At 33.8% G+C, this 11,639-nt stretch overlaps 1 protein-coding gene across 4 annotated transcripts; it reads left to right on the forward strand.

The window, feature by feature from the left end:
- Positions 1-529: 529 nt before the first annotated feature.
- Positions 530-8,492, forward strand: LOC139904234 (uncharacterized). Of its 4 annotated transcripts, none has more exons than XM_071886169.1 (6): positions 530-690; positions 1,469-1,909; positions 2,197-2,844; positions 3,245-3,455; positions 4,477-4,533; positions 8,344-8,492. In XM_071886169.1, the coding sequence occupies exons 2-4, from the start codon at positions 1,511-1,513 to the stop codon at positions 3,290-3,292; spliced, it is 1,095 nt and encodes a 364-aa protein (XP_071742270.1). In that variant the 5' UTR covers positions 530-690; positions 1,469-1,510; the 3' UTR covers positions 3,293-3,455; positions 4,477-4,533; positions 8,344-8,492. The 4 variants fall into 4 exon arrangements, with proteins under 4 accessions (XP_071742270.1, XP_071742272.1, XP_071742271.1 ...); XM_071886171.1 differs by lacking the exon at positions 8,344-8,492 and adding an exon at positions 7,786-7,857; XM_071886170.1 differs by lacking the exon at positions 8,344-8,492 and adding an exon at positions 5,136-5,353.
- Positions 8,493-11,639: the final 3,147 nt, after the last annotated feature.

Consider the following 11,639-nt stretch of genomic DNA (forward strand, 5'->3'; position numbering starts at 1 on the left):
TAAATCACTTTACCATTTTCCGAATGTTGTCAAAAAGAATAGATTTTTTAAATCACAGTGGACCTCATAACATAGACCCGTAATCATATCACAATGTATCTGATAAATCAATCATTTGATATTATCTTCTAATTTCATCGACAAACATATTGAAACAAATACGTTCGTGTAAAGTATTATACATTTAATACTTTATTAATATTCTCAAGTTATAATATACATATATATACATATATATACATATCTATTTATATATAATGGTTCGTGAATCGTCGGAATTTGGTCGAGGTTATAATGAATGTATGAACACAGTTTAAAATTCTTGAGATTTAACTTAACAAACTTTGCTTATCGTGTCGGAATAATATAAAGATAAAGTTTAAATTTGGTTGAAAATTTTTGAGTTGCCAGTGACCTCAAAACGTGTTCAATTCAATTCAATATGACCACAAAAGAAAAATAATACTCCAAAAAGATAAATTATTAATACGAGTAATAAAAAAAAAAAAAAGACCAAGGCATACAGGAGAGAAAGGTGCGGAGTATACATCAAATCAAAGCGTATAGTAACAACAATACCAATGTCCTCTCAACAAGCTATTCATTCATTCAATCATTCATTCTTCCTCTCAACTATAACAACATTTCAATTCACAAAACTCTCGATTCAAAATTTCGTCATCGATCACGGTCAGTAATCTCTCAGTCAATCATCTGTTGTATTATGCTACAATTAATGTTTACGATATCAATTAACATCGTTATTTCATCATTATATTGATATTTTGTCGAATAATGATTACATTTATAACTATTAGCTTAATCTTATTGTTTATTTACTACTTTCAAGTTTATTATGATGTATTTGTAACCGCATTAAATGTTAATCGGACCTCGTGATGATTACCTTCAGATCTTTTGCTTATCTACAACGTAGAGTGTTTGTTAATGAATTATTTATTCAATATATTTTTTTAATTTTTGTTTATTATCGATTATTGATTTATGAGCTATTAGCTTCATCTGATTGTTATTTGCTGCTTAATTGAAGATTATTTTGCTGTAATTGTAACGACATTTGACGTTAATCAGACTTCGTTAAAATAACCTTCAGATCATTGCTTATGTAATACAGAGTGTTTGTTAATTGCTATAGATGCTTGGGAATTGATACCGAATCATTTTGTGCTATTGCTGCTTGAAATCGATCTCGAAAAAGTGAATCGAAGTTATGATAATCGTTTTTAATGTTTAGATTCTATATATCTAGAGGTTCTATAATAAGTTTTGGATATAAGGATTCGTCAAACGCTGGCGATGAGATATTTAAAATTTCAAAAAACGAAGCACACCTGAACAATTAACACTTTTTTTTTTACATCAGTTATCTGATTATGAAAAATGTTATTAGTGCGTAATCTATTTAGGTAATTTACTTAAGGTCTGTGTTTATGTGTCATATGAACAGATTCTGAGGACTGTGATTTAAGATAAAGGCGAGTTTCACATCATGAAATATAAAAGAGGTAGTATAGTCGAGGTGTTGACCACGGGCGAGGTTCCTTATCATTCTTGGCGTCGTGCTCAAATAGTTTCTGGAAAAAGGCACGGCTACACTGTTAGGTACGACTTGTATTCTGGTTCTGCCAACCAGGAGATAGTTGAACATGTATCTACGAAATTTATTAGACCGTGTCCTCCTTTGGTGAAAATTTTAGAATGTATGCCTGGTGACGTGGTGGAAGTGTTTCACGAGCTTTCTTGGAAGATGGCAGTTGTGTCCAAGGCTTTCAGTTGTGACTTGTTTCTAGTTAGATTAGTTGGATCGTTCATTGAGTTTGAAGCAAGTAAATCAGAACTTCGTGTGCGACAATCTTGGCAAAATGATGAATGGGTAGTGATTGGCAAGGTATATTTATTAATCATTTACTAATTTACCCATTCTCGCCTTTGCAGCCTAGAGTTATCTTTAAAATTTATTTACATTTGGGAAAAAGTTTTCCCGTGCTTATGTGATGTCACATACATTATTAAATTTAGTTTTTTTCTGCATTCAGCACTGACTGGATTTCCGTTTTTTATGCTATGAGTACGTATTAGTATAGGAATATGTGTCATTTTTGGGACTGTTGATTAGATTGGCATTGGACGCTGAAACTTCAGTACTGATATGTTTAATTTTTGATATGCGAGCAGGTTCACAAAAATAACATAAATGGACGGTGCAATAAGCTCTTGAAGCGTAATTTGGATTCAGACTCCTATCAGAAGCAAATGGTCGCCAAAGGAGATTCCTATATAAAAAGTCTCCAGTTTGGTGTTCAGAATGACAACTTACAGGAATCGCATATTGTTTCAGCGAGAACCCTGAAGCGAGGGTCACCCTACTATTGTTCTCAAGACGAGGTGAATGAAGGATCAGCCCAGAAATTGAGAATCACTCAAAAAGAGGGCCGACGCCTTCGAGTACTGATCGAATCACCTGATAAGGTAGATGCTGTTCCTAACTTTAAAAAACTGCCCTCTGAAGAATGCTTACATACAGCTGACATGGAGAGGAAAGATCTAAGTGGCACATACAGAAAAGTATATGATTATGATGATGATAGTGTTGTGTGCTCCGTAGGTAGTTGCAGTAGTAACAGTTATAGTCGTGATGATATTGAGGAGAATGGAAGTCACGATAGTGATGCCGAGTCTGTTTGTCAAGGGGGGCATGAAGATATTGCTCTTTATAATAAGGAAGTTGCTGCAGAAATACATAGGCTAGAGTTGCAAGCATATCGATATACCATTCAGGCATTGCATGCATCGGGACCCTTAACTTGGGAGAAAGAAACAATGGTAACAAACCTTCGTATGTCCCTCCATATATCAAACGATGAGCATTTGATTGAGCTAAAAAACTTAATATCTACCAAAAGTATTATTCGTAGTACCTGACAGGAAAACCGAGAATAGAAGTTTTTTTTTACATTTTTTTCTTTTAGCCCTTTATTTCTATTACTACAATTCAGTTCTCCATTGACTGCGTCGCATAATTGTAAAAAGAATTTGTTACCATCTTTTGTGTCTATTGTTATCATGACATATGGTAGTCTATTGGAAATTTTGTAAAGTCATCATTTTAAGATATATATTTCGCATGTACTTTACGAGATATATTCTCATATACCTTGGCATACCATTTGGCATTGTAAGTGGTTATCTGTTGATATAATGATGCTTCACCTTCGTTTTCCAGGCCCAAAGTTGGAGCCTTGTACACCTTGCTTATGAATCTGTAAGTTGATATCGGGTGTGCCACCTTCTATGGGCATGAGAATGTGGGGCTAGGCTGAATCAGATCTGCTACAAATAACTGATCAGCCTCATGTACCCTTGGTATACTGCCATGGTGAAAGTATCACTTTGGGCTGTCTGTAATCTTCTAATTTTGTCTTTGAAGGATGCAGGTAAACATAATTCTGGTTTTTATTTTAGCATAGGTTTTGCTAATGGGTTATTCAAATTTATTAATGATTTTCGCTTTCAGTATCTGTTTCATGTCTATTTGGGCTTTGGTGTTTATATATATATATATATATATATATATATATATATATTTCAGCTTTTCCAAAAAAAAAAAGTATCTGTTTCATGTAAAGATGATAGGTAAAATAATTTCATGGATGCTGCTGATAGATGTTATATACAATGATATCAGGATGAATCTTTGGAATTCCCCATATTAGCTAAAAAAAATTGGTTGACCGATTTATAATAGAACGTAAACTCAACCAACTTGTAACTATGGGTTAAAATGACCACCTCTGGTATGCTTATTGAAGTTTAAAAATGTATGGAGATTGTTTAGTACATCATAAACTGGCAGACACGTTCTTTATTAGTTTTATGCTGTGCAAATTTTTCTGTCTTTTTGGTTTTGGCGAGTGTATGTATTTAAATAGCAGTCTACAATATCACTCACAAGCAGATAACTTTTTATCAACTGTTACAAAGCTTTATTATTATTTTTTTTTTGAACGGCGATTTTTTGGCATCAGTAGATCATTTCTTTCGACGACCCTCATCATTTGCACGTAACACACACGTTCGGGCGGAAACCCGAACCCGATTGACGGTACCCGGGAACACATCCATTCGGGCAGTGGTTCCGGGTAGGGGTCCGTGAACGAATCCGGTAAAACCTCCCTATAGGGTCAACATATACCACCATTATTGGTGTTCAATTGGTTTAAAGAAAATCATGTCATCCCTAAGGATCGAACCCATGATCTCTCCCTATCCCATGACACAAAGTACATGGGGAGAACCGTTGGGCTATGCCCGCAATACCTCGATTTTGCATTGCTGTATACCTTTGAATGATCATTCAGTCATATCCTGTGGTTGTTTTTTTTGTATATCACAACCAGTATCAGGTGCGTAATTACTCATCTAAATTCTGATTAATTTCAAATTGTACATAAGCAGGTTGATGTTCAAATCCAATACTATACCCGCTTTTGTCCTTCCGTGAAGGTTAAACAGGTATGTTTATCTATGAGTACCAAAATCTCGTGATAGCTATGCTGACTGTATTAACAATTGCACATTCGCGACTCTGCAAAATTATTTGCTTCTTTGACTTGATGGACTAGACATTGTAATATTTTTTGGTCCTAAAAGGTAGTTAGAGGCCATCACAACATGTCCTCGGCCTAGCGAATTTACACTCACCGACATAAGTTTATGGGATCAAGAGCGTGTAGTCTGATATCTGTAATCAGCCAATAAACTTTAATGTTGATCTCTAGCATCATATGAAATATTGAGGTCTTAAAATTTTAAAACGGAACATTGATTGGCATTTTGTACATAGAATTACTTTTAAAAATACTTTTGCATTTAACTTATATAAGGGCGTATAATCGTACATGAAGTAAATAAATACAGTATATCTTAAATTTCATTTGTATAGATACAACCGTACGGAATGGGAACTAGGGGCCTAGACCTAGCCATAAACCTGATAGATTTGGTTCAGGCCAGGACTGGTACTGGCGTCAGCCCAAACTCATTTATGTATAGGTAATCATCAAAAAGGTCATTGATCAGAATTATGATTAATCCGTGGAAATTTTACCAACCAGGAAACCTGTCTCGCCAATTAATCTTGTTTCTAGCTTAGCCTAGATCTTATTCACATCAGAGGAAGGGGTGTTTTTATAGGTTTATGGGACGAAATTTATCGAAAGATATCAGGTGCCACTTCACGTTGATTAATTTTACTGAGTTGTATTTTCATTCTTAGTTACCATACAGCAGCAGTCTTAACTTTACTGAGTTGAATGTCGTTTTAATACATGGTACGTGCAACACAGTCTCTATGTTGGCATTACAATCTTTTATTTTCATTTTAATTGTTAATCGTATATTGTCACCATCTTGAATTATGATTCTGTCCATCTGAAAGTATCACGTGAATACGTACACCTTAAACCCACTTTATGTGCAGTTGCGCTATTACAAGCGTTGCTCACAAGCCTATTGTGGCAAATGAAAATATTGTTGGAAAAGAAGGGAGAAATAAACAATTTTTTCGCCACAAGAACACGTTATATATGTCCATACTAGGTTTTGAGCATGTGCGTTGCACGACTGCTAAAAAACTATTTATAATTAACCATATATAAGGAGTTAAAGTTGTGAATGACTATAAATTACTTAGTAAACAATATATTATATGAAACAATATCAGTGAAATCAACAAAACTGTAACGACCCGACTTTTTCGACTTGCTTTTGTGCTTTGTGCTTTCACGAAACTGCGTATTTTTGCGTACTGAGCTATACCAGACTCTGGGATCTTACTACGTGTGGATTACTTTCGTTTATATGTGAAAACGTGCCTTTAAGTACATAGGGTACTTAACTTGATCCCCGGAAGCCTTTATGACCGTTAGTGTCACTTGACGTTTAGAACGAACTGCGTACTGTGTACACGTTTAACTTTGGTCATAATTGGAATATTCTGACTACGAAATACTAATTGTTATTTTATAATAACAATTACTTGAGTTTTTGGATGCTTAATTACGCTTAGTAATTTACTAGAGCACACTACTTGGTCTTGTTGGACTTTTTACCTTGTTGGACTTTAGCCCACCCTACACTAGCTAGTGGACTATTTAATTAGCCCAATTATAATAAGTTAGTGACCTATAATAATGAAAGACAAATGCCCATTTATTAGAGGAACATACTAGCATTTTTGTTAAGCATTATCCTTAATGTTGCATGGGATCCTAACATAAGTACCAACTTTAGACAACCATTAATCAAAAAGCAAAAAGGTCTCCCCCTTGTCCCCTCCCAAACCCCACGGCCTAAACACCTCACCACCACCTCACTTCCTATAAATACCAAGCTTATCCCATTCATTTCACACTTGATTTCATATACAAATTACACACATTTACTCTCTAATTCTCTCTAGTCTTTCTTACTCTAAAAAGTGTAAGTTTTAAATTTTTCTTTCTCTTCTTCTCCTCTTCTCATCCACGACATCATCATCATCATTTAATGGATCTAGCTTTTAGCTTTTGATCTTGTTATATCTTGTAGATTCAAACTTGGGTTTGAATCCTTCAAGAACATGAAAGATTCAAGTTTTCTAGCTTTGAATCTTCATTTACTTGTTAGATCTAGCTTGTGATTTCTTTGTTTTGTTATAAAGATTAAAACTTGTGTTTATGATCTTCATGTATCTTAAAGATCCAAGCTTTATGCTTCAAGATCTTCAAGAACAATAAAGATCCAAGCTTTCTAGCTTATGGTATCATTATTATGTTAAAGATCTTAGCTTTTTAGCTTATGGTCTCATTACTTTCATCATTTTGTTAAAGATCTTAGCTTTATAACTTATGGTCTCATTAATCTTGTAAAGATCCAAGCTTTCTTGCTTAGGGTTTTCTTAATACTTGAGATCTAAGTTATTATTGTAGATCTCACTTACTTGAAACCTTTTTGTGTTTGTTGTGATGATAAAGATCAAGTCTTCATCATCATATATTATGGAGATGCATAAACTTGTGTAAAATGGACAAATGTTGAAGCTTTATTGGATCTATGCAATAAATAGGCAATCTTGATGTTCAAAACTTGTAGAATGATAGATTTTACTCTTAGTTGTGTATTGATGGTTGAACCTTGGTCAAAGTGATGCTAAAACATCAAAGAGTTGTACACTTGAAGCTTACAAGCATCAAGGATGAGAACCGTGATGAGCATCAAGCACCAAGAATCTCACCGGAGCACTTGTTTGCTGTTTTTCGGGGTCTGATCAGACTCCTGGGCTTCTGGAAAATTTATTTTCAGATAGTTCGTTTCGAGTAGATGACTTTTCGTTTAGGCCTCGACTTAATCCGATATACGGTTTAGGATTTATAGCCTTCCGAAAGTCACTACGCCTTTGTAACGTTGTGCTGAAATTTCTGACCTACTCGCACTTAAACCGTTGCCACGGTCAAACGAAGACGAGTTAGGTCCGAAAATTGGTCAGCGGTTAGAGGACTCACATACGGAGCCATGGCCACTGACTACGCGTCTTTTCGATTTGTATAGAGGTCGTAACAGCTGTCCAAAGTCAGCCTTTTGTTTCGATCTCATATTCTTGTTAAACTTACCTTAGTGTTGATGAATGATGATGATAATGATGATGTTGATGATGACATTTAAACTTAATTTATTCACTTTTAACCCTTTTGGGACAACATACTGACCTAGTGACCTTTGACTTAGGTTGACGATCTTTCGGACCGACTTACTACCTGCATACGTTTCATATCGACTTTTACTGCTTATTCACTGTGAGTTATAGCATCCCTTTACTACTTTTTACTATTTTTGGGACTGAGAATACATGCGCTTTTTACGTTTTACATACTTGACACGAGTACTTAAACTTTACATATGTGTGGGTGATATAACGGCACAAAGATTCCCCTTAGCTCGGTAACGTTTAATCATTGGTTTCCTAACCGTGAACGCGAATCTTAGATATGGATCCATAGGGTTTGACAACCCCACTCGGGCTAGTCGCGCTAGCATTCAACGGGTGTTTAACACTTCGAGGACAAACGCACTCGCCAAGTGCACTTTTAAGGGGTGATATACATACGTTAAGTCTAGTTACCGGGTGCCCACGGATAAGCATATACTTTATCATACTGCTTTGAAATACTGATTTAAACTGCTGGTTTAAGCATTGAAATCTCGTGGTCTACATTACATTACTGATTACAAACAAACTATAGCTCACCAACATTCGTGTTGACTTTTTAAGCATGTATTTCTCAGGTGCTTAGACGTTGTTGCTTCCGCTGTTAGACTTGCTGTCTTGGTATTATAGACTTGCTGTTACAGACTTGCTGTGTTAGACTTTCGCTGCATTACTTAGAGATGTCTCAATCATGGAACCTTTATTTTGCATTCGCAACTTATGTTATTTTCAAACAATGGCTTTGTAACGACCTTTGTGTCACATACTTATGTTAATGCTTCTATTCATAGGAAGCACGTTATCTTTTGTAAAATGCCATCTTTTTATGAATGCAAAACTGGTTTTCAAACAGCATATAGTGTTTGACCTTGTAATGATCATGTTGTTGATGAACTGTACACGATGGTTTTGTACGGGGCGTCACAAAAACTATTGCACTTTGGTTGTCTATTTCATTGATTATCTCGCATACAGAAATGTCGAGTGTGCACGAAAGCTTATAATTATACCCCTAATGAATTGAACTACTTATTTTCTCCAGCACTTGAAATTCTTCATGATATAATTACCATTTTCATATGGTTGCTTAGCAAACTTCCCACTAAACCCGTTCTTAATTGTTAATACGATTTTGTCACTCTGTAAATGAAAACATTTTATAAGACACCAATATAACATATATTAAAATTGCTAAATGAATAGTAAGGCTTATTATATAAGAATTGTTGAACAAAAAACATATAATATGCGGGACTTACGGTGGTTGAAATATTCTAGTGTATTAACTTTTACCGTAAATAAAGAGTAGTAGAGATATTAACTATATATATAGCTTAAAATGCACTATACGGTATCCTTCAAGTAATTATTGCTTAGATAATTAAGCAGATTTTTCGAAATGATTGATTAAATCAAATACATTAAATTAATGGAAGCAAATTGTATTCGTAGTCACATTTAAATTATCAATTATTTTCAATCATTATGATTATCCTTATTACTCAAAATAAACACAATTTTGCGTTTGAATGAATTTGTCCAATTTTAAAAATTGATTTCAATCCATTATGTTATCACATATATTCACAACTAATTTCGGTTACGTGCAAATTGTTTTAAATTAAACGTTTTATTATATTTGTATTTATTATTATTATTATCAATTAAATTTAAATTTAAATCTGCATTATGTTATCACATCTAATTATGTATTAGTCTAAATTTGATACGTGTAATTTCTAGTTGTCAAACATCTCTATTATAATGCTTTTAATGACAACTAAGCTAATTTAAACTCTTTTTTATATAAGTATATAGATATAAATACTAACGAAGGTCGTTTTCAAGGTAAAAAAAAAAATGACATTTGTACAAAGACAAAATGGCCATGCACGTACATTTCTAGTTTCTTGATGAACATCGAGACTAAAAAAGTTAAAAAGTAGTAGTATTTTATTGTTTTAGTAGTCATCATGTAACTTCATTGTTTAATGATATGTATGTCTAGCTAGTTAGAGTATATTTAATTTTCTTCTGGGTTAAGGTGAAGTATAATTAAGAAGAAAATGCAACCTTGCAAAACTTGGGATCTACAACTTTTCTGGTTTAGTTGCTTAATTGCCTTGTTGTAATTAGCTTCTTATCTATTTTTTGGAATAAAATACTCTGTTTCAGAATAAACTAATTTGCTAGAGTATTTTTCCATTACAGTACCACTTCTCGCTGGTTTCACCAGCGAGCGATCCGCCTCACACTAGAAGTCATTTTGGGGCAAACCCCTTTCACAGGACAACAGATCTAAAATTCATACTAGTACGAGCAGAGTCGCGATCTAACATCAGATTGTGCAAAAATTTGGCATTGTAACTTCAACGATTCAAAATGATGAAATTTACAACATCATTGCACCGGCATGGGTTAATTAACTACTATGAGTATAAACAATTGAATGCACACATATTAGTTGTGTGTTAAAGGCCAAGATGCATCCTGATGGTTCTGTCTCGTTAAATCCCAAATTGCCAGAACAAATAGTTACACTTGGTAACACTCTGACGTCTACCACTAAAAAGGCGCTCTGCGATATTTTGACAGCCACCACCAACGTTTTTGCATGGTTGGAGTCAGATATGACTTGTGTTCCTTGGAAAGTGGCAAAGCACAAACTAAACATAGACACAAATTTCCCACAATTCAGTAGAAGAAAAGAAGAATGGCTCCGGAAAGAAGCAAGTTAAGGGCACTCAATGTTGTCAATGCAAAAGGTACCATTTGATGTATCTTCTGGTTGAAATGATTTGTTTATTATAACTCAAAAAAGCATCATACAAAATATTAATATCAACTCTAGATTGCTTTCAAACTTCAAATGCATATATAAGACAACATTTAATTGATCATATTATTTTTTTATCATAATCATTAAGTATATAGTCTGTAATGTATAGATTTTTGTATTTCATTTACTCTGATATGGATAAGGTTCTTAACGTTCAAGTAGAGTATCTATTTATATTACCTATTTATATTTATATTACGTTATATAAAACAAGATTTTAAACATGCCATGTGGCATTATTATTTAGCCTTTATTTTAAATATTGTTGACGTGTAGAAAAAACATATTTTAATTAGTTATATTTAGAAGGTTTTTAGATATATTTAAATTATCTGTGATATTTTATTATTAAATTAAAAAATCAAATAAAAATAAAAATAGATGGTTAGATGTTAAAATTAATTCCCACGTGACCTGGATAGCGTTTCTCGACCAGTTCACTTTTTTCTTTCAATTTTAAAAACCCTATGCTCCTTATCCTCATGCCGTCATAAAAACCCCCAAATTCATACCAAATCCATAAAGTAATACTCCGACTCCGAATTAGTTAGTTAAATTGGAAACATTATTTTCTAACATCCAACGGCGTAGTAACATGTCGACCTATGCCACCGTTGAAAACTACGATCGTTGTTTATTAACATTTGTACTTACACTTTTTAACTTAAATAATACTACAATATAATTTTAAAATAAATCATAACTAACTGTTTTACTTTTTTACCATTCGTGTATCACACAGACTTAATGATTTAACGGATGCGATTTATCATAACTAATCTTTTAATTGATTTTTCACGGTGCACGTGCCAAAAACTTAGTAAAAGGGTATATATGATGTTATAATTCAAAGTAGTGTATTATTATTCCATGCGTTAGGTACAGAAACAATAGCTTATATAGCAATCAACCCGAATACTAAAAGTTGGGCTGAGCCCAATTACAAAGTGACATGGACTATAATTATGGGCTAATATCCCCCCGCAGTTGGAGCGGGAGTGCGTCGGACGCTCAAGCTGGATCTGAACTCGTCGA

This window comes from Rutidosis leptorrhynchoides, chromosome 4, assembly GCF_046630445.1.
Source record: "Rutidosis leptorrhynchoides isolate AG116_Rl617_1_P2 chromosome 4, CSIRO_AGI_Rlap_v1, whole genome shotgun sequence".
NCBI classification, from domain to species: Eukaryota; Viridiplantae; Streptophyta; class Magnoliopsida; order Asterales; family Asteraceae; genus Rutidosis; species Rutidosis leptorrhynchoides.

What these genes read in the sequence shown, in the direction of transcription:
- LOC139904234 (XM_071886168.1), top strand. Translation starts at nt 1,511, where the DNA reads ATGAAATATAAAAGAGGTAGTATAGTCGAGGTGTTGACCACGGGCGAG. An exon ending in AATGGGTAGTGATTGGCAAG is followed by an intron (nt 1,910 to 2,196) that starts GTATATTTATTA and finishes ATATGCGAGCAG; the next exon opens with GTTCACAAAAATAACATAAA.